At 52.7% G+C, this 21,133-nt stretch overlaps 5 protein-coding genes and 4 pseudogenes across 5 annotated transcripts; 4 read left to right on the top strand and 5 right to left on the bottom strand.

Moving 5' to 3' along the window:
• Positions 1-4,598: 4,598 nt before the first annotated feature.
• SAPIO_CDS7920 lies at positions 4,599-5,975 on the top strand (annotated as a pseudogene; the record flags this gene model as incomplete).
• Positions 5,976-6,775: 800 nt separating this feature from the next.
• Positions 6,776-7,413, bottom strand: SAPIO_CDS7921 (OHCU decarboxylase; the record flags this gene model as incomplete). Its single annotated transcript, XM_016789685.1, has 2 exons — positions 6,776-6,826; positions 6,898-7,413. The coding sequence occupies 2 exons, from the start codon at positions 7,411-7,413 to the stop codon at positions 6,776-6,778; spliced, it is 567 nt and encodes a 188-aa protein (XP_016640665.1).
• Positions 7,414-8,090: 677 nt separating this feature from the next.
• Positions 8,091-9,858, top strand: SAPIO_CDS7922 (Cell cycle control protein; the record flags this gene model as incomplete). The annotated part of the gene is made up of 5 exons (XM_016789686.1): positions 8,091-8,103; positions 8,189-8,233; positions 8,312-8,753; positions 8,846-9,309; positions 9,383-9,858. 5 exons carry the CDS (start codon positions 8,091-8,093, stop codon positions 9,856-9,858), a joined length of 1,440 nt encoding a protein of 479 aa, XP_016640666.1.
• A 1,146-nt stretch (positions 9,859-11,004) lies between these two features.
• On the top strand, positions 11,005-12,150 carry SAPIO_CDS7923 (uncharacterized protein; the record flags this gene model as incomplete). Its single annotated transcript, XM_016789687.1, has 2 exons — positions 11,005-11,865; positions 11,977-12,150. 2 exons carry the CDS (start codon positions 11,005-11,007, stop codon positions 12,148-12,150), a joined length of 1,035 nt encoding a protein of 344 aa, XP_016640667.1.
• A 428-nt stretch (positions 12,151-12,578) lies between these two features.
• Positions 12,579-13,328, bottom strand: SAPIO_CDS7924 (annotated as a pseudogene; the record flags this gene model as incomplete).
• Positions 13,329-13,773: 445 nt separating this feature from the next.
• On the bottom strand, positions 13,774-15,261 carry SAPIO_CDS7925 (annotated as a pseudogene; the record flags this gene model as incomplete).
• Positions 15,262-15,987: 726 nt separating this feature from the next.
• SAPIO_CDS7926 (uncharacterized protein) lies at positions 15,988-17,813 on the bottom strand (the record flags this gene model as incomplete). The annotated part of the gene is made up of 2 exons (XM_016789688.1): positions 15,988-16,250; positions 16,331-17,813. The coding sequence occupies 2 exons, from the start codon at positions 17,811-17,813 to the stop codon at positions 15,988-15,990; spliced, it is 1,746 nt and encodes a 581-aa protein (XP_016640668.1).
• A 494-nt stretch (positions 17,814-18,307) lies between these two features.
• On the top strand, positions 18,308-19,480 carry SAPIO_CDS7927 (annotated as a pseudogene; the record flags this gene model as incomplete).
• Positions 19,481-19,733: 253 nt separating this feature from the next.
• SAPIO_CDS7928 (uncharacterized protein) lies at positions 19,734-20,876 on the bottom strand (the record flags this gene model as incomplete). Its single annotated transcript, XM_016789689.1, has 4 exons — positions 19,734-20,474; positions 20,571-20,628; positions 20,714-20,724; positions 20,805-20,876. The coding sequence occupies 4 exons, from the start codon at positions 20,874-20,876 to the stop codon at positions 19,734-19,736; spliced, it is 882 nt and encodes a 293-aa protein (XP_016640669.1).
• Positions 20,877-21,133: the final 257 nt, after the last annotated feature.

Below are 21,133 nucleotides of genomic sequence, written 5' to 3' on the forward strand. Positions count from 1 at the left end.
TCGCCCACACTCTCACAACTAGCAACTCACACCCCCTCCCGTCTCGGTCCACTTGAAAGGGGGGACCCCAGTAATATTACTCCGCCTGGTATTAGTAGTAGTATTAAGTATTACATAGATGGGGGACAGGAGGGGACAGGAGGGGCCAGGAACCCTGAAGCTCTCCAGACGATGGATCCCAATTGATACCTTTATATGCAACGTGCTGCTACCCTGCTGCGTTACTGGGATCGATGACGCTGCCAAGGAGGCCGTTACGCTTTGAACTGGCCCTACACTAGCGGGTGTCGTGTGCCCATTGCCCACTAACTACGAAAGATAGAGCCTGTTGCTTCAATGTTGTTCAATTTAACATGATGCATAAATAATAAAATAACACTAAATACTTCGTACCTGTTCCTTTTTAGTGGGTTCTCCTCTTGGTGATGTCCGTCATCGTCCTCGCGCCGTCCATTCTCCATCGCGACCGTACGAGAATCCACAATATCAGACAGCACAAGACAAACCAATCCAGTCCAGTCCAAAGCTAGTATTAGTTTCATCAAGAGAGGGTCCTTCTGGAAGCTAGTGATTCTGATTGATTAATTGATAATGATTAATCCGGAGGAAATAGCAGAAGAGGGCTAGACTCGACGGTTTGGGGGGAAAAAAAGGCCTCATCTTGAATTGAGTCCACTCATGCTCCGTCGTCCAAGTCTTCATTCAGTCTTCATGCGATGGGGCAAGTAGGGGCAAGCAAGGGCAGGCAAGCCAGCAAAGCGACTTGCCTCGCTTTCTTCTGTGACCTGCTTCGTCCTGATCTGCCACCAGTTCCAGAACCGGATCTGCTGCCCTGCTCGATTCTGCATTGGTGGGACGAGATGTCCCTTGTCCGCTCATGGTCAGAGTGGACAGAGGACAGAGTTCTCGAGAGCGTCGTGTAAACTAAACCACGACGCTGAACCATGCGTGCCTCAGCCAATTTTTTTCTTCTCTTTTCTCTTTTTCGCCTCTGTAGCATAGTTTTACGAAGCCTGGCGATGTCCCGTGCCATCTGGCTCAGTGCTGCGCTTTCCTCGCCCCCTGGTTCGTCCAATACCATTTGATCCATTTGATCCCAGCCCGTTGAACCGTACGACTATTTTTCACTAGTGGACGACACGAACCCTTTCGATTGATTGATACCTCAGGTGTGTGTGCTGTCGTCCTCCTGCCCCCCAACATACGCATCTCCTCTCTGCTGTTTGTCACCGTCTGCCTGTCCTTGCTGGCATCAAGCTGGCTTGCAGAAAAAAAAAAAAAAAAAACGTGCATTTCCATCCTCATCCGTACTTCCAAGGCTGTGCGCCACATCCAATACCCTGACCTTTTTTTTGCTGGCGTCGACCTTCCGCCATTACAACCACACTGCGTGGCGAACCGGATGAATGCATCCTCCGTCTCCAGACTTTTTGCCCTCGTCTCTCCTCACCTCCTCCTCCACGCGTGATTCGAATTGAAACCCCCTTCCCTTCCTCACCCCTTCCTCTCCCCCCATTTCCGCCCTCCATACCCTCCATATCCTCTCCATCCGAAGTCCGGGACAAAAGCGAATCAAGCTTCTGGACCATCAAAGCACCCCAGCCCTGCATCTCCACCCCAAAAAAAGCCAAATGCCAATCCCCGATACCGCGTCCTTGGGAAGGTCTGCCGCGTTCCCCCCCTCCTTTCCCCCCATCTTTCTCAAACCCAGAAAACCCCAGGGGAGCGAGCGTCTTGGTCGTCCAGTGGTTCAGCCAGCCAGCCAGAATCCAGTAATTTACTTCGTAGCACTGCTACTTCGTACTACGTACTTCGCAGGTCTCTGCCTGGCGCTGGCAGGATAATCCTCTCTCCTCCCCATCTCCCTGGTTACAGTATGAAATGCCGTACCGGACTTGAAAGAATCCAGGGACCCAAGATGCTCCGAAGGTCTGGAGACTGGGGGTGATGTGATCACTCATCTTTTAATTCCGTTTTTCTTCTTTTTTTTCTTTTCTTGTCTTTTTCTTCTCTTCGCTGGAACATGAATCCATTCACCCCCCCTTTCCTATTCCCTTTTGCTTCACTCTCTCCCTACTACTCAGTATGCGTATACACTACTTCGTAGAGCCACTCTCCCCCATTTGGCTTCCCTTTCCACTTTCGTCTACTCCATAAAAGGATTGGGGGGAGAAGCGAAAAGCGGGAAAGTGAAAGCTACAAAGTTACACTAGAAGTTTACCATCGGCCGTTTTGACGGTGACAAACTGACAAGGGGGGGAGGAGGGAAACAGTCTGATTTTCCACATCTCTGCCCCCCAACTTACCAAGTCTGAAAGTAGTTGATTTAAATCCTTCGTAAAATGAAGAACCCAGGAAAGGAAAAACTTCACTAGTCTTGCTCAACATCGAATGCTCGGTGACCCCCATCGGAAGCCGCCCATCTCTTTTTTTCTTTGGTCCAAAGTAGTGGCACACCTCCCTTTCCCGTTCATCTCCCTCCTTTCGGCGCCCCCGCCATCCCAATCCCTCCCTCCTCCTTGCCCCTCCGCTGACTGGCTTCGTCTTGCTTTATTACCCCATACAGCAGACGGGCGGAGAGAGATGAGGAGAAGACGAGTGTACGGAGTACAGACCTTGTCCTTTCCCTTCCCCATCCTTTCCCAATTCCCAATCGTGGCCCTTGTAAACTAAGGTGTAATTACCACCTACTTATGACCCTGGTAATACACAGACATATGCAGTTTACATTCAACCTTGGAGCTGGGTTCTTGTTGTAAGAAGTATACCTCGTACCTCTCTACCTCTCTGCCTGCAAGTAACTGGCGAGGAAAGAAAGCGGAGAAGAGAGAACTCAACATGTACCTCATAGTACCCGTCCCATAGAAAAGACGAGCAAAAAGACCAGAGCGACCATGGAAGAGACAAGCCGGAAACCTTGCCACTTTCGACAAAGGTCTCGTGTCACATCCTTCGGTCTCTTCCCTTGGCAAAGCAGGTCAGATTCCGTCTTCCTCTCATTCATTCATTAATATGTCCCACTTACAACACACCTTCGTCATGATGCTACTACTTCTAGACCTGACCTGGGCTCTTATGTTCGAAGCGACACAAAACAACAACCGCAGTATACGAGGGTAGCCTAATGAGAAGACAAACGAAGAAAAACAGCCCATGCTTTCTTTGAATACCGAGGTCCCTTCGGAAAATACCTTAATTCTCTTTTCGGTTTCATCTTTTTTTTGCTTTTCTGGAAAACAACGGCTTTCCATTCAGTGTCACTGTCTGATTTCCTATCGGCTCTGGATTCTAGACCTGGTCGGAAGAGCTCACCCAGTCTCTCCCAGCTTGAACTGAACTTTCGAACCTGCGTGCAGCGACGATCTTCACTCGCCGAATAAGTCACTCATTCGAGGATCTTATAATAGAACTCTTCTTTGCAACAAATAGGGGGAAGCCGAGAGAAGCCGATTACAATTTCGCATTTCTAGTGTATAATCGTGACTCGGGGTGGCAGTCTTCGCGCGCCGGGCCTTATCCGATCCCAAGACACTTTAAGAGCCCCGTCTCAAGAAAGCGATCGACGAGGTTCCCCTCGAAAAAGCGTTTCTTGTTTTGCTCCGCCGAGGAGAGACCCTGGGATTGATCAGTCTTCACTTGTTCAGTGTGCCCCATCAGTCCCGGTGCTCCACAGTCCACTTGCTTGCCTGGCTTCCCTTCCCTTCCCGTCCGCAACTGTCTGGGTCTTGTCCTGTCTTGGTTCGATTCCCATTCTCCACTTCCCTTCGTACCGCCAATCCCGCTAAAACCAAGACCCATACCGCCCCAGCGAACAGCAACACCCACTCCGTCCGCTCACTTTGCGCTCAGCGCTCAGCCCATCAGAGCGATCGCATTTCCATTCCCCTTCTCTTCTCGCTTGGGTCTTTTCCCAGCGACTTGGGTCCAGTCCCTCTCTCTCCGTCTTTTGAACCAACAATTGCACACACACCCCCCAGTTCGTCATTTCCCCACCCTCTTCCCAGCTCCGACTGGTTCACTCCCAAGCCAAGACAACACCTTTTTCTTCACTTTCTTCTCATTCCGCGCACAAACACACGCCCCCCCTCCCCAGTCAGCCCAGAAAGGTGAGAGTTGCAGTTGTCCAGACTAAACCCCCTTCGAATTTCGTACTTTGGGCACACGACCACACGACCAACTCTTGCCCCCTTTTAACACACCGATCTCCTCGCCTTCGAACAATAGACTCAACTCTCCTCCCCCCCCCCTTCTTTCACCAGATGATGTCGGTCAAACGAAAATAATTCGAACTAGCATCGTCCCCGAAATAAAACAATTATTCGGACCCTTGCGAGCGAAGACAAAAATCAAACAAGAACGTCGAGACCACCTAGGTTTAATCAAGACGAACCCAACAAAGTAGGCTAAAGCCCTTAGTCCGCCTCGAAACCGTGGATGTCGACCATTCCCCAATAAGGCATGCGGGGGGCGCCGCTGCCCATCATCATCGACAACGATATCCCTCCTTCTCTTAACTCTCTTCCCCCCTCCGCCTTATAACCGTTCCCCACTCCTCCAACAATAAAAAGAGGAACATAGTTCAAATGCCCGTCGAAATTATGGGCGTTGAGCTAAGTCCTCTCAAGCCGCTCCCGACAGAGCCGCTACACCTTTTACGCCACATGCACTCGCGCTTCCTCGACCATCATGGACCTACTTCGACCGATTCGTTCCGTCCCGGACCTGTCCAGCTGGTAGTAGACCCTTCGTGGTCGACGCCGAGGAGCCACAATACCGCTTCGCTCCGTGTCGGTCCCGGCGGTGAGCTTGTTAGTCTCCAGGCCGCCGTTTCGCAATCGAGTGGTGTCGCTATCTACGTCGAGATCGAGGAATCGACCGCTGTTACCACGGTAAAACCTTCGATGCCTCTTCGGAAGGGCGTATGCTCTCCAACACCGTCGACGCCGTCACCGCCACCATGCTCTAAAACCGCTCAGTCGACTCCTACATTTTTCGAGAAAGTCCCGCATGGAGCCAAGGTGCAATCCTCCGACACGAAACGCCGCTTCACATTCGTCACCTCCGATCCTAAAACCGTATCGCAATTCAACTTCCGATATGACAATTCTACTCCTCCACGACCGAATTTGAAGCGTGCGAGATCAGCGGCCGATGTCGATGGACCGAACACCGCCTCCCTAAGCTGCAAGAAGCGGCGATTGAGGCTTCAACTGATCACGAGTCGACTCTCCCAGCCCTTCTCTTTACCGGCCACTCATATCCTAAACCGCGAGGGCCTTGCCAACGGCGATAAGAGGTTTTTGAAGATGGCCACCCACGCCGAGATGGTACGGCGAGGTCTACTTGCGAACCACTCGGCGAGATCGTTTCGACGCTTTGCTACCCTCAACCTGACAAGGGCGCGGCTAAAGGACTGTAGCTGGACTGAGCTCAGCAGCGTATTAACGCGTACCTTTGCCGAGCGACCGAATGCCTGTTCTTTGTCGTCATCGTCGTCACCTCGTTCTCCGCCTTCTTGTAATCGTGCTGGCAGTGTCCAACCGCTCGCTATGCCCAATGCTAGGGTCATGGTCCGGTCACCCCAGCTCCAGCAGAAGTTGCAGGGTCTCCCCGTGCCTCCTCCGCTGGATACCAGTAGTAGCCGTGGTCATCACGGATCAATGTCGCCTCCGACATCGCCGCTCGCTCGGGAAGTAGTCGACGATTCTCTAGAAGAAGAGGAGCCGACTAGTACTATTTCCCGTGACGAGAGGCGGAGTCTCTATGACGAGGACGACGATGGCTGCGAGGCGTTTCCGTCCGCAGACCATGATAGTCTCTACGACTCGTGTGATGACCCCGAGGACGTGTATTCCGATTTCGGTGCCATTTTCGGGCCCGGATCGGGGAGCGCAACGGAGAGCGAGGACGGGCATTCGTTTGAGGAATATCTCGACGAGCTCGATGGTATATCGTGGGCCGTAAGGTCGGTGTGACGATTAAGCCCCTCCTCTCGGAGGGGAAAGAAACGCATTGCTCGGCGATGTTGTTTTGGCGGTATTTATCATCACTCATTGGCGGCAGAGCATGGGAGTTGGTTGACTGTTTTGTTTGTTTCGGCCTATGTGAACATGCATGCATCGTTATTCTTTTCGGGCGGTTCTTTTCTTTTCTTTCCATTGCAAGCGAATTGGGAGGTTATCATGCTGCTTGGCGTCGGAGCCTGCTTCTTTTGTTTTATTTTTTTTTGGTTTTACTTCACCTTGGGTTTGGGAAATTGGGGGAGGCAGACTTGACTTGACTTGAAATATGGAATGGCCAGGGATTTGTCTAGGAACAGGGGACTCATATGGGGGAGGCAATTGTGTCTTTTTGGTAAAATGTTCTTTTTTGTTTTTCCTGGCTGTGTCTGTGTGGATCGAAACTATGGATATGAACGAGAAGGGGAGTGCATGAATCTTTATTTCAAGATATGCGCCGACCTTTTTGTCCTTGTTTCCTTGAGATGATCAGAGAATGAACCGGAACGAAACTTGGGGGAAACCTCGAGCAAGGAGCAGGTATAACTGTGATTCGGGGAAAGGAGGGACTGTGCAAACAAATCCAGGATACCCTTCAACAGCAATGTTCTGTTTCGCATACGTTAGTGAGCCAGAGCTGAATTGAAAGATGTCGTCGTCCCTTTTTTTTTTTTTGTTCAACCGAGTCCTTTGTTGGACTTGAGAAGACCGAAGTCGTATGAGCACGTGCTCAACACCTATTGATGCCAAAAAGCCATCTTTATCGTGGACTCTTTTTAGACACGCTGGAGTTTGGCGGCTCGGTCTCGTGCAATGTCGCACATTGCCTGTGGAACGGTGTAAGTCTGCGGATCTTGGTGAGGGAGAACACTGATGATGATGCACGTCTCCTGCCTACCTGGATGCCCTCTTGTTCTTCAAGAGAGATGTCTCCCCTGGCAATGCGCTCCCTCATATTCTCCATAATGACGGGTCTCGGCCGTCCGTTGACGAACACGACATATCTCAGTCCAGGAAACGTCTTTTCATACTCGGCGTTGAGAGCCGCCAGTTCAGAGCCATCGCCAGATTGCAACTGAGCCTGCTCAGCAGCCGACTGGGCACTCTCAACCTTTTTAGCCCCAAGCCTCGGGTGAGATCCCAAAATAGAGTGGAGTTTGGCCCGGGCATCAGGGTACTCGTCGGAAGAAGTGGGCGAAGAATCGGTTCGGAGGGTCGAAAATACGGCGTGCGCTTCGGTTATGAAATCATCGTAGGAGGCGAATTCACCCTTTTTCCGGAAGAGAGGGAGGAGAAGTTCGTGAATGGAGGGACTGGGCTCGAAGAGCAGGTCAAGAATCTCGGTCTGCTGGGCGAGGGAGAGGCCGGAAAGGGAGGAGATAGCGGGTAGTCGTGCGGGCGCAACGGTGGCCATCCTGGTGCTTTCGGACTGATAAGAGAAGTGAGAGGGAACGTGAGTGGATGGCCGAGGTGGCCGGGGTGGGCTCGCAAAGATAAAGAAAGGAAAAGGAATGTTATAGATATATGATGGCCTCCCGGGTAAGCCTGCTGTTTTCGGTGACCGGAGAGGAAGGGGAAAAAAATAAAAACAAAAATAAAACAAAGCAATGTGCAGTTTTATTGAATCTGGTTTTAGAATTTGCTCAAAAGAGGAAAAAGGGCTCTTCTCGCACTTAGTTGAAAAGGGCTGGCTAAAGATTGGTGTGGAGGGCCTATCTGAGGTTCTACCAGGCCAGTGACGCGATTTGGGGATAAATGAAGCAATGGCTTTGGTGATCGCAGATAAGGAAGTTGCAGCTGTCAGACCCACTTTTAGAGACCGACACCCGTTTGCAGCTGTCTAAAAGAATCAGCTGTTTGCCATCTGACATGATATTTTTGCCAGCTGCCAATGCCAATCCTTGATATTTTTGCGATCTTAGCTTTCTTGACAGCCACATCGAAAATGCGAACTTGTGTTTGAAGAGAGTTGGTAGCCTTGTCGCGTCATCAGTTTTCCATTACTCCCAGCCCTTGCCCACGAACCCAACTTCCAATCTATCGACCTTTAACCCGTATTGCAGAATTGGAAGCTTGATCCAGGAGTGAACAATGTTCTGCGCAAGTAAGACTGAATTCTCCAACCCTCGATTCGTTCTCCCCTTCTGCTCTCTGCTATCGCTGGTTGCATTTACTGACAGCTCGTCTAGTCTCTGGGGAAGCTCCCCAGGAGCCCGTCTTCTCCAAGAAGTCTGGTAAGTAGCTATCTGAAGTCCCGTTGATTCAGCTGCCAGTACATCTAGTACATCTGAAACTCATACCATCCCGTCCAGGCGCCGTCTACGAGAAGCGTCTCATCGAACAATACATCGACCAACACGGCACGGAACCCGAGACGAACGAAGCCATCACCGCCGAAGATCTCATCCCCCTCAAGACCTCCCGCGTCGTCCGCCCCCGACCCCCGACCTTGACCTCCATCCCCGCCCTCCTCGCCACCTTCCAGAACGAATGGGATTCCGTGGCGCTAGGCACCCGCACGTTGATGGAGGAGCTGGCGCGCACGCGGGAGGAGCTCTCGACGGCGCTGTATCAGAACGACGCGGCGAAGCGCGTGATCGCTAGGCTTACCAAGGAGCGGGACGAGGCGCGCGATGCGCTTTCCAAGGTCACCGTCTCTGCGGGCGCAGGTGCCAATGGTGATGTTATGGCGATAGATTCTGTGCAGGGTCTATCAGAGGAGCTTGGTGCTAAGGTGGATGAAATCCAACAAAAGTATGGCTCCCCGGGTGTGAACAAAACTCTCCTCTTTGTCTTTATTATTTGTTTCTCATACTAACTATGGCTTCTTTTTCTTTTCTCTCTAGACTATCAAAGAGTCGAAAGAAGCGACCGATTCCCGACGGGTGGGTGACCGCCGAGGAAGTCGCCGAATTTACGACCGAATCCTCGACATCTCTCCCCTTCTCCCAAGTCTCCGCCCTCACGATACAAGAGGAAGGAAGCTACGCGGCGATTTCCTCCGCCCAGGGCGACACCGCCATCTACTCGATCGACGAGGGCAAGGTAGAGAGGCAGCTGGCCGTCAACGAACCCGTCACGGACGAGATCTGGACGGGAACGAAGCTCATCGTCTCCACGGCCAAGGGATCCGTCAAGGTGTACGACAGCGGCCGCGAGGTTGCTTCTCTCACAGAGCATGCTGGTCCAGCTACGGGGCTTGCGCTCCATCCTTCTGGAGAGTTCGTAGCGTCCGTGGGCGCGGATAAACTTATCGTTTTCTATGATGTTCAATCCTTGACGCCTGTTGGTCGCTGCTACACGGATTCCGGTATGTACTACCTAAATCTTGGGGAAGCTCCCCCCCCTCCCTAGTGATGACTATTTTACTGACACAGAGACAGCCCTCACGACGTGTGCATTCCACCCCGACGGCCACCTCTTCGCCGCCGGTACCACGTCCGGCGACATCAAACTCTTCATGACCAAAACCCTTGAACAAGCCGCCGTCTTCTCCCTCGGCGCCCCCGTGCAAGCCCTCGTCTTCTCCGAGAACGGCTTCTGGTTCGCCGCCACGGCCAAGGGCCAGACCACCGTCACCGTCTTCGACCTGCGCAAGGAAGGCGACGCCGCAAGGGCCAAGGTCCTCGAGATCGGCGGGTCCGTGCAGTCGCTTAGTTGGGATTACACGGGGCAGTTCCTGGCGACGGCGGGCGCTAGCGGCGTGACGGTGCAGCAGTATACGAAGAGCTCGAAGGCGTGGTCGGAGCCGTTGAGGAGCTCTGTTGCGAGCTCGGGGATTCGGTGGGGGGGTGAGGGGAAGAAGTTGGTGGTTGTTAATGTGGATGGGGTTGTTACTGTTCTTGCGGCGAAGGAGTGAGTATAGTTTTGGGGAGGAGGAGGCGTATATGTTAAATACTTGGAATGCTGTTCTTCTTTGCTGTTCTGAGCCGATTTAAAAGGGGTATGGGCAAACAATGGGTGTAAATTAGTTCCTCTGCAAGGACTCAAAAAGTGAAACACGTCAATGAAGCGTCTGCTTCCTCGATGGTGGGAATTGTGTGTCTTTCTCAATCCCTCGGTGGCGTCTTTCTCCCTGTCAATTGATTTGTAGTTTACATGCCAGGCTCCCTAAGTTATTTGAGAGCATTCGATCATTATGTCCAGGCATGGCAGGATGGAGTAAGAATTCCCTATCTCCGTGGTGACAGGCAGGCTGGAAACGGGGAACAAGATCGCCATCGGCTTCTCGTGACCTCGGCCTCTTTAACCAGTTGAGTTGGACCTGGACCAACAGACGATCCAGCAAGGTTATCCAAGAAACCACCAAAGAAACTTCAAGTGACTTCATCACTCACACACAACACGGAGTTGAATTTGAAGTTAACCCCGGAGACTCGGATTAGGTTCGGTAAGGCCAAATCTTCTTGAGTACGGTCATTGTTAGCAGTGTTTCCTCCAAGTACTTGCGTTTCCCAGAATAAGGGCGAAGTTGGTGGACTTCCCATGTACTGGTACAGTGCCAGGACTTTGGGACATCCCAAACGGTTCCGAATGCTTACATAATCTTCGCTCGTTGCCACCACCAAAACACAGCAGGAACATTCCTTGAAGTTGGTGTCATGGGAAGGACCAAAACGACATAAGATTGATCAGACCTTTAATGTCTCCGCTCGCCATTCCCAATTCTCGACTCTCAACACCATTATCTCTCCTGGAATTGGAGCGGTGTCGCCTCGACTGAATAAAACCTGACCCCCTCACCACATCAGGCTTCCACGCGACAAGCCTGCCCCTTTCTCGACGACCGCCGCACTTCTCCACCTCATCTTGTATCCGATCCAGCGTGGTCGTCTAGTTCCCCCCTGCCAGTTTCTTGGAACAACCTCTTCTCGAACCACGAAACTCGGCCTCGGCAGAAACACGAGCGCAACAAGTTGGGCCGCACGAATACACGCATAGTGCTGATCGCATCTGCGAACCCCTCTTCCCCTCTCGCGAAACAATCCGCTCGACTACCGCCACCATGGCGACGGTACATGCCGACGAGCTGGTTGAGGTCGAGGTTGCCTGGCTCGGTGCGAGGCCTAGAGATCCTCGACAGCCAGCCGTGATTGACCTTACCGATCTCCCCGACAGCCCTCCCTCGAACCGCCCACCTCGTCGAGAACCATCTACCGGAAGCCTTAGGAGCCGCCGAACAAACTCACAACGACGAAGCCCACCAACCCTGAACCGCACCGATAGTATTACTATGACGGGGGGAAACATCGTAAATAACAATAACGGACCTGGGGGAAGCCTTGTCATCGACCTCACCAGGGAACAATCACCTGATCTTAACAACCGCTTACCACTGCCCGTGGATCCTGCACCTACCCTTGGAACAAACGGAAACCTGGACCACCTGGCGTTACCCAATCTGGCCCCGACCAGACGTCGGCCACCGACTGCGGATCATAGAAGACCTCTAGGTGCCAACTTCCTACCGAACGCCGCCCTCGACTACATCAACGCATTCGCATTGCTTCATGACGGACCAGGTCGATCGGCTAGAATCCGTAACGCGCCACCCTTCCGATACTTCATGAACGAAGCCCCCTTTGAACCAGCCATTGGTGGTTTGCACTTGAACTACCAACGAGCGGCGTTTACTACACCACCTGCGCCTCCCCCGCCTCCCCCACCTCCCAAGATGACTGTCCCCCCAGCTCGCGAAGGCTTCACGAGGGATACGGGCGAGGATGTGGTCGTCATATGCCCGGCGTGTAGCGGGGAACTTGAATATGACCCGTCAGGAGGAAGAGAGGATGGTTCGACGGGCAAGAAGCGCGCGAAGAGAGAAAAGGGCGAGCATCATTTCTGGGCTGTCAAGGCTTGTGGACATGTGAGTTTCTACCGTTTCCCCCCTGTTTTGCTTTGTCTTCAGAACTGCTCCTTCTCCGTTTGAGCGGTACCCAGGAACAAACCGTTGCTAACCTGGTTTTTAATTGTACAGGTTTATTGCCAAAGCTGCTTCGACAGCCGACGTCCTACGACGAAGAACCAATCCAGATTCCGAGCATCAGACGGATCGTCGAGACTCACGCCCCAGTCCAAGGTGTTTTGTGCTGTCGACGGCTGCAAATCAGATGTCACCAACAAAGGAGCGTGGGTCGGGATCTTTCTCTAGAACCCTGTTTTTACTCCTTTCTGCTTTACAAACTAGCCTGTTTCATGGTACTCTTTTCTTTTTCTTTTTTTTTTCTTTTCTTTTTTTTTTCGATATTATGGAAGCATGGGGTCAAAGGTGTGGACCGGAATACCGCGGCGTCAAGGATGGAGGCTGATCTCTTTTTTGTTTTGTTTTTTTAACGTTTATAATTGCATTAGACAGCGAGTTGGGAGGACCCGGTTTTGGAAGGGAACTTTCTGCATGGATAGGTACTAAGGAGTAGGAAGGTCTTCTCATAGATACCTCTTCAATTTTTTTCGCATTGGTTTTTACATGCTCCGTCTCGGGGATGTTTCTTCCGTTGGCGCATCATTCCTCGTCATTAATTCATGAATCTAGTATCCTGTATCGTTTCTACCATGAGCCAACGCCCGTACCAATTTTTCTCATCCACGAGCCGATATATCGACTAAGGATGCCCAGTCCTTCTCATCTAGGCTATCCCACCACTGCTCGTCATATTCTTCCCCAGCCACAGCGTGGTCTGCCTTCGAATCACTTTCGTTTGGATCAGTCGCCTTGTGATTGGCAGGTGGCGCGCTAGGTCTCCCCTGGTTCTGGGCCCCGCAGGGCGAGTAGCCATGGGCGTTTGTTGGTAGTTGGTTTGCCGGGTGGTTGCTAGGTTGAATCGACTTGTTTTGCGCGGTCTCTGACGCTTGCTCTGCGGTGGCTACCTCGTGAGATAGTTGTAGGGAGCTTAATATGAACCCGTTAAGTTCATCAATAGGATCCTGCTTCGACGAATCGAGTGTCGCCTCGGAAGGCAGAGCCTGATGTGCTTCACACCGATTGTCTGTGTTGCGACAGTCCTCTTCGATCCCTTCACGGCCCAGCTTTGCATTACTGACTGTGCTACCGGGAGACGGCCCCTTTGTAAAGAAACGTGTGATAATTTCCTGGCTCGACCTCGCTTCCGTAGCCGGCAATCCCATCCTTTTCCTCTCCAGTCTTTCTTCTTCCTCTCTCTTGCGCCTCCTATCCCTCGCAGCGGCGGCCCTTGCCTGCACCTGTCTTTTGGCTAACTCTTCTCGGATTCTCTGTTGCTCTTCTCGCTCGATCCTTCGTTGTTCTTCGTAGGAGATCTTGGGCGGTCTTCGTGACTTCAGGTAAGCTCTGTGAACTTGTTTTGTGTTCATTATTAGTTTGTTGTTGGCGATGTTGTTTGGTGGTTGAAAGGAATGTTGATAGAGAGGTCCAGGAATGTGTGGTGTTGGTAGGTTTATTTACGCAGCCCTGGTTTCCTTATCCTATCGCTGTATTTGTCCATTGTTCCTGACGAGCGTGTCTAGAAGCTCCAGTTGAGCTGCTATCGCAACCAAGCCTGCCACTGCTTCAACTGGAGCTTCCCTGACATGCGTGGGACGGGTGTCGAGGTTGCAAGTCGGGCTTCGGATCAGATCGGGCCCCTGTCGTCCGAGACTGGTAGCGTCCAAGAAGGAAGTGAGATCGTCCAGACACCGTGTCGATGCCATATTTTTATTGTAAATTCATAATTCATTGTGTGGGGACCCCAACACCCCTCTATATCATGCTGTAGTATACAAGTTAAAAATATTTACGAGAAAAGATTCCAGGCCGGCATCAAGTCTTCGCCGGTGTGTCCAGGATACCCCAATCATCATCATCCAACCCATTCCAAAACTCATGATCATACAGATCGCTCTTAACCCGAGCCATCTGCGTCCGTTTCCTCGGCGCCACCACAGGTGTGGCGTCTATTTTCTCTTTCCCTGGCCTCAACACGTCGTTCTCTCCGCCTAGGCCGGGTGCCCTGTTCTCCTTCCCCGGCACGGGTTTCTTGGGCTGCGGTTCGCGGGGCTTTGGCTTTGTTGGTCGCCAGGCGTACTTTTCGATTTCCGCTTCCCGACGGCTTCTTAAAATCGCCAGGGATAGTAGCTCGTTCGATCCGCTGGCTGTGAAGAACGGTTGTGGTTCCTCCGCGGGAGGAGAAGAGGAGGGTGGCGGTTTTGGTGGAGAAGCCGTCCGTGGAGTTTCTGGGGGTTCTGGTGCCGGAGTCGCCTGTTTTGTGGGGAAATGTGCTTGGGAATGTTGTATATAGGCACGAGAATTGACGTCGGTTGATCCCGATATGGGGAGGTCGTCGGATAATAGGTCAAGATCCTGGGTGCTAAGGAGTGGTATATCCGTCGCTATGGCGTCCTTTCTGGTCGCTGCTTCGGTATATATAGACACGCCAGGTTGTATCGAAGATGGCTCCGGGTTGACATTCGGGATGGAAGGCGTATTTCTGGCCTCCACTCGAGGGTGGCTACTCACACCGATCTCGAGGAGGTCGTCGGAAGTGATCTCAAGATCCTGTGTAGAGAGAAACCCAAGGTCGAAAGTAGCGCCGATGTCGACATTTGGTTCTGCTATGGGAGAGGGTTTATGCGACGAAGTGGGCTTCGATGATATCCTTTTCTGAGCGGGCTCGTCGACGGCTGCCGGTTCGACGTTTACTTCCGAGATTTCTGGCGCAAATTGAGTTGAGAACAATTCTTCTAGGTCGTGTTCAAGGTCCTGGGTCGAGAGTCCAAGGGTGTTCTGAATATCGTTGTGGGTACCGCAATCATCTGTGGTATTCCGCCGACGCCGCTCCAGGTCTTGATTGTTTGGATCCACAGTCTCCAGTATGCCTTGGGGTCGAACAACAGGGTTATCCTCTTGCCGTGCCTCCGTATTTATATCACTCCGGTTCTGTTCTAGTTTGTCCGATTGCTTCGATAGACTTGTTTGCTCCTCCTCCCCGCCCTCCTCAACGAGCGCCTCCAGACCCCGATTGGCAATTCCCGTCGGCTTCCTCGCAAACCACGAAATGGTATGTTGGCTAGCTCTAGGAGCGACGGCAGGCAATCCTTTGCGCTTTCTCTCTCTTCGGTCTTCCTCTTCTCGCGCTCGCTTTCTATCCCGCGCCGCGGCCGCTCGCGCTCTGGCCTGGATCTGTGCCTGCTCCCCCCGAATTCGCTCTTGTTCTTCTCGTTCTAGGCGTTGTTCTTCGGCCTTGGATAAGCGGGGGACATCGGCTCGTTTCGATCGGAGGTATGCTTGGTGGGCTTGCCGGGAGTTCATCCTTTGCTCGGAGAATTGGAAGTTGGCGTTGCTAATTGATTTCTTAAGGTCGTGTGGGTGGTGGCGCAGATCAAGAGATTGAGGAAGTTAGGAAGGAGATAGGAGGGAATTGCAGAATTTATCAGTTCATTTGGGGCTGGGTATGTAGCACAAGCCATAACATGACTGGAGCAGAGTGCAATGGGAATTTGAAACTGGAGCATGTGCATTGATGCCAGCACAGACAAAGCAGATTGTTGGTTTGTGTGTACTTCGTATCGCGTCAACATCTAAGAATAGTCCCTGCCACCTGCCACCTGCCACGAGAAGGGAGCGCAATCACGTGTGTTTGTTGTCAGGGTCCTGGTTGAACCTATTTTCAGCACTCTGCAAGACATTTGCGACCTGAAAAGTTATGACAGGCACTGAAGATCAGGAACAATGACGTAGGAGGAGAACGAAAAGAGCAAGATGGGTGGAAGGAGAGAAAAAAAAAATAAATAAATAAATAAAAATAAATAAAATAGGATATTCTAAAGTATAAAGTTAAAGATCAAATATTTGGAGTAATCCAGATTGCAGCGGTACTTGCCGAAGCAATTGAAATCGATGGAGATGTTTGTCGCCCTTGCCTCGAAATGACCCAACATTGAAAACAGCGCTCTCCCCCCCCCTCCGCCCCCCCCCAAAAAAAAGATTCCATTCACCGCATCCCCTTCCTGGCGTTTGCGGCGCAGGCGCTATCCCCTAGCCGTGGAGATAGCCCGCCGCTCTCTCTACCACTTCGTGCTTCTTTGAAATCAGCCTTAAAACGTCCTTCCATTGTGCAGGTCTGATAACCCGGGGTTCCCTCCGTCCAGGGACAACATAACCGCCGAATAGCGAGTAGATATCTTGTATCAGCTGCATGCTGGTTGTCATAAGAGCTGCTGGTTCCGGGTCATAGATGGCGATTATCATGCCGTACCAGACGCCGTTCTTGACGACCCACGATCCCGAAACTCCTTGGGCTAAGAAAACCGTTAGACGGCGCTTTAGTAACTCGCAAAGCTAGCACGAAGTAAGTACGGGCAAAGAGAGATTAACTCACCTAATGGCCGGGACAGCATGAGTCTCTGGACATCGAATACCATCTCCGATATGACCAGTTGATGGTCTCCGGGTATGAGCCGGGCTGAGACCGTCTGGCCCGGTCTCAGCAGGATACCAACCTCCTGTATCCGGCGCGGATTTAATCCGAATTCGTCTTTATTAAGACGAAGAGAATCCATTTCGACCGTGAACCCCGCAGAACTCCAGAGTTTGTTGAGATGCTTGTTACCGACCAGAGGAACTCCGAATGCGGCCAAGAGCGACGGCGGCAGCTCGAGGAGGCCGAAGTCGTGTGCTCTTTCGGTCCAGCCGAGGGAGTACGGGAGATACTTTCGTGCATCGCGTGAATTCTCTTCTTCTTGCGGTGGCTCCAGCGTCGTGAGGAAGGAAATCTGGGACGGAAAGACTCCGTCCTTCACCCAGTGCATGCGTTTGATGTCTGTGTACCCCAGACGGTTAGGGTCGCGAGGGAAGTTTGTCGTGTGTTTATGGCGCAGAGTAGTACGGGAGGACACCTCTTCGCTCGGTTTTCGTAATTGGACAAAGTGTTTCAACATGCCGTGCCCGGCGGTCAACGCGAGGATTCGTTCTTCTTCGCTGTCCTCCACGTACAACAGGCCGCCGATTCTAGATATCCACTGCGACAGGAGCCTCTTCTCAAAGTTCGTAACGCTTGCGACACAGAAAAGGCCGTGAGATTCAGCCGGGGATGGCGTCAAAGAGAGAGGGGTGGCAACCAAGCGAGCGAGCCGAGTGAAGCCCTCGATATGGATATGGAGATCGTCCTCGAAGCCGGAGATGCGTATAGGTTCGCCCATGTCCAGGTCCCTGATCTGCATCGGAGCGACCACTTTCGTCCCACCTTCCAGGCCGGATACTAGGATGAGAGTGTAATCCTGGACATCGGGCCTAGACCAACTCAACCGCGCGATTCCATTTTTAACTCTCCGCAAGGACTTCCGGTCGCAGGACAGGAGCACGCACGGAATCAGCGTCACGGTCGGCGATCCCGTGTCTCGGGGTTTCCTAGCTACCATTCGGAGCTGTGTATCTCTGTACTCAACATCCCAATCTTTCAGGTCGGCCAGAAGCATCCTCATTGTGCTCTTAGCCCTGGCCCATCTAGCATTATCGGAAGCATAAGACCAGACCTGGTCCTCCTCCAAGACCGACACGTAATATTGCTTGCTTCCCTCGGCGGTTAGGCACCAGAAATCCTGTTCTCTAAACATTGCCTCCCGTGAGTCACCGCAACGGATTGCGGCCTGTTCCCACTGAACCCAGTCCGGGTCCGGCTCTGGGGTAAGGCCCGGGTCGGGATCTTTGTTGAATCTGTTGAAGATGGAGAGCTTGAGCCATCTGGTCGGAATTCTACTTTTCGTCGCGGATCGGCCTGCTGCGATGTTGGCGTCTCCATTGCTTTGTGAGCTCTGGTCGAAAGGCGCCGCTGGCTTTGGAGAGGCCTGTGCGCCCTGAGGCATTGTTACGAGGAGCTTACGCTCGGATCCGCCCAGGTCCGGGGATGTCGGAGTCGGGTGATATAAGGCAAAGCGAGCGGATCGATTATCTGTTGATGCACAGGTCGCTCTTGATCTAAAGATAGGGTCGATAAATGGCATATGGAGGCGATTGCGCAGGCAAGAAGAGTTAATACATATTTCAGTCTCTTGACAGGATGACGACGCAGGAAGGGTTTTTGGGGGGGGAGGGGATATTCAGCTTCAGCCTCAGCCTGCCCCGGCGTTTGGATAACGCCCCTGTTCGTCACGCTCGCCTTGGAAATGCAGGCCCTAGCCAATGAACTAGCCCTAGTATGTTTCCTGCCTGTAGGGTCGCGAAGATTCAATTATCCTTGCATCCCTCTCTGCGGGAGGGACGGCTTTCCCTCAATTTTGGCCAAGTCAAGACGCCCCGCAACATCTATAACACTGAGAATCCACCCAATCCCGATTACCTACCTCCACGATAACCTCACATGCCTCGTGCAGAGCCCATCCCAGCGAACTTGGTCTCCTTGACAACATTACAAAATGAAATATGGCCTCGACTGCACGACTCGCCGTTCAACGCGGCCCGCAGCGTGCGATACAGGACCTACATGATAAAGCAACTCTCCAGCCTAGAAAAGAACGGGCACAAGGAGCGCTTCGCCCTGACTGACCGCGACGCGGCGCTGCGGATCGTTGAAAAGTTGAGACAAAATCCGAATGCCTCCAAATCGGACCTAGTCAGGCAGCTGCAGGAAGAAATGCGCAACGCGGCCGCCGGGGTGGTGCAGAATGCGGGGGCGGGGACCCGGAATGCCGGGACGCGCACGGGGCCGCCGCCAAGTGTTCCCTCCGCGGAGAAATTTGCCTCATCGCTGGAATTGGCCAGTAGGCTGCTTCTCACAATCGCCATCGACTCGTCACAGCCAGACGTGCATAGCCGCTGCCTACCGTGGCCGAATGACAAGTCACTCAAGGATGCCGTGGCGGCCGAGTTCAAGACGCAGACGGCGTTTCCTACCGAGAGGAGGGATATCCCGCCGGGGATTTCCATGGCCAACATCTGCGATCGCCACGGGTACACTGTGCGGTGGACCGATAACCTAATGGAACATCTGCAGATTGACGTCGAAGCCAAGAGGATCATGTTCTATGAACACCTCTTCTGTCTCAAGCACCATCTCGAGTCCAGAGACCCCGCCGAGGAATTCATCCTCCCGAAAGCCATCATCGAGGAGGCAATTGATAGCTTCGTCCTCCTCTTCCGACCCTCGGATAGGAGGACGCGCGAGTTCCTGGACGGGCAGCGCCCGCCGCGTGACTTTTACGAGCTCGGCACGTGTGGGCGTCAGCGGTGTCTTAACCTCGCCAGTTACCGCCGCTGGGGGCCCAATATCGAGCGCCTCATTGCCGTGATGAATGAGCCGGAGGAGGGTCTTCAGAAGAATTTGCTGGGCAGGAGGTTCGGTGTTGTTGAGAAGTGCGTCGCTTTGTATGTTGCCGTGTTGACTGTCATTGCGACGGGTTTGGCTATATATGCGACGATCTTGGCGAAGAACAGTCTTGACGTTGCGGGGAGGCAGTTTAAGTTTGATGTGGCCAAGGAGTGTCTAGATGCCGATGTTGCGAAGGCGCTGCCCCAGTTCTGCGGAACCCAATAATGGCATTCCCCTTGGCCTCAGGTTGGTGTGGAATCTATTTGGTTTAATCAGTTAGAATTTTAGACGGGAGGCGTGATCTCCCATCCCGTTTCGGTGAGAGAGGACAAGCAACAATTGTTCCTCTAAAGAGAGAGAGAGAGAGACGAGGACAAGCGTGACATATTCCTGGAACTTTTGATTTCTAGACCAATCTGTCGTCTAGTCTATTCTAACAAGCTTTGCAAATGCTCAATGGATTTGAGGCATCTTCGTCTTAGCCATCGATGGGGCTAACAGTAGGATCCCAGCAAACAGGAGAATACTCCGTCGTCTCCAAGCCAGCAACCTCCTCAGGCGTAAGCTGGAAATCGTACAGATCAGCATTCTCCAAGATCCTAGAGTGAGTAACACTCTTAGGAAGCGGGATATAGCCCTTATCCAAGCTCCACCGCAACAAGATCTGCGCCTCCGTCTTGCCATACTTCTTCGCCAGCTCCACAACAGCCTTCTCACCCCACCTCTTCCCCCTCACGAGCGGACTATACGCCTCCACTGCAACATTCCTCTTCTTCGCCCACTCCGTAATGTCATTCCTCGGAAGCCAAGGATGAATCTCCCACTGCCCCACACTCAAAACCCCTCCCTTCCCCTTCCCGCCCCTCTCCTCCTCCAACTCGGCAATATGCCTCTCCAACTCATCGAGGTGATGAACGCCGTAGTTGCTCACGCCGATGGACTTGACCTTCCCTTCCTCGACGGCCTCGACGAGAGCCTTCCAGGCGCCCTTCCGGCCCTCGGAGCCGCCGTAAGGAGCGTGCAGGAGCATCAGGTCGATGTAGTCGAGGCCCGTCTCCTTGAGGGTGCGGTCGACTTGGGCCTTGGCGTCGGCGTAGTTGAGGCCGCGGCCGGGGACTTTGGAGGTGAAGAAGATTTCGGAGCGGGGGATTGTGGCGCTTACGGCGCGGACGGCGGCGCCGGCTCCTGCTTCGTTTCTGTAGACGGCGGCATCATCGATCTGGAGGTATGGGAGGGGGAGTTGTTAGTAATTCGAGGGGAGGAGAAAACAGGAGATTGGGGGAGATTGGATTTAAAGGGGTGGGGGTTCGCTAACATGACGATAGCCGTGGTTAAGGGCGTCGATGGTGACTTCCTGCGCCTTGTCGGCGGGACTATTTACAGACACTCAATGTTAGGAACACTGATCTATTGGTGATTAAATCAAAGGTATGTATGGGCGAGTAACGAAGGTCTTACGTTTCCCAAAGCTACGGCAAAATAATGTTAGCAAGCTCGGATGAGAAGACAAAGAGTATCACGCGGGCAGTGGGGGAAGGGTAAAACTCACGCCGTAGCCGAGGCGGGGGATCTCGTGGCCGCTGTTTAGCTTAAACTTGGATTGGAGAGTGAGGGCGGACATTGTGTTGATTCGCGCTGGGGAAAGTTGAGAGGGGGGTCAATGTTAAAGTTCACACAGAGGGAAACAATCTTTGATCAAATTCTGAAAGAAAGTCGAGGAAACTTCTGGTCTATGCAGAAACGAGTCGAGGGGGCAGAGGGCCAGCTTAATACTTTAGCTGTCGTAGATCGATTTGTAAGAAAGGTCGAAAAGCACGCCGAGTCCGGGATGGGGTGGGGGAAAATCCAGGCTTGCTAAAGGTTGTCGCCATTGCCATT

This window comes from Scedosporium apiospermum, assembly GCF_000732125.1.
Source record: "Scedosporium apiospermum strain IHEM 14462 chromosome Unknown SEQ_SAPIO_0113, whole genome shotgun sequence".
In the NCBI taxonomy this organism is placed as follows: domain Eukaryota; kingdom Fungi; phylum Ascomycota; class Sordariomycetes; order Microascales; family Microascaceae; genus Scedosporium; species Scedosporium apiospermum.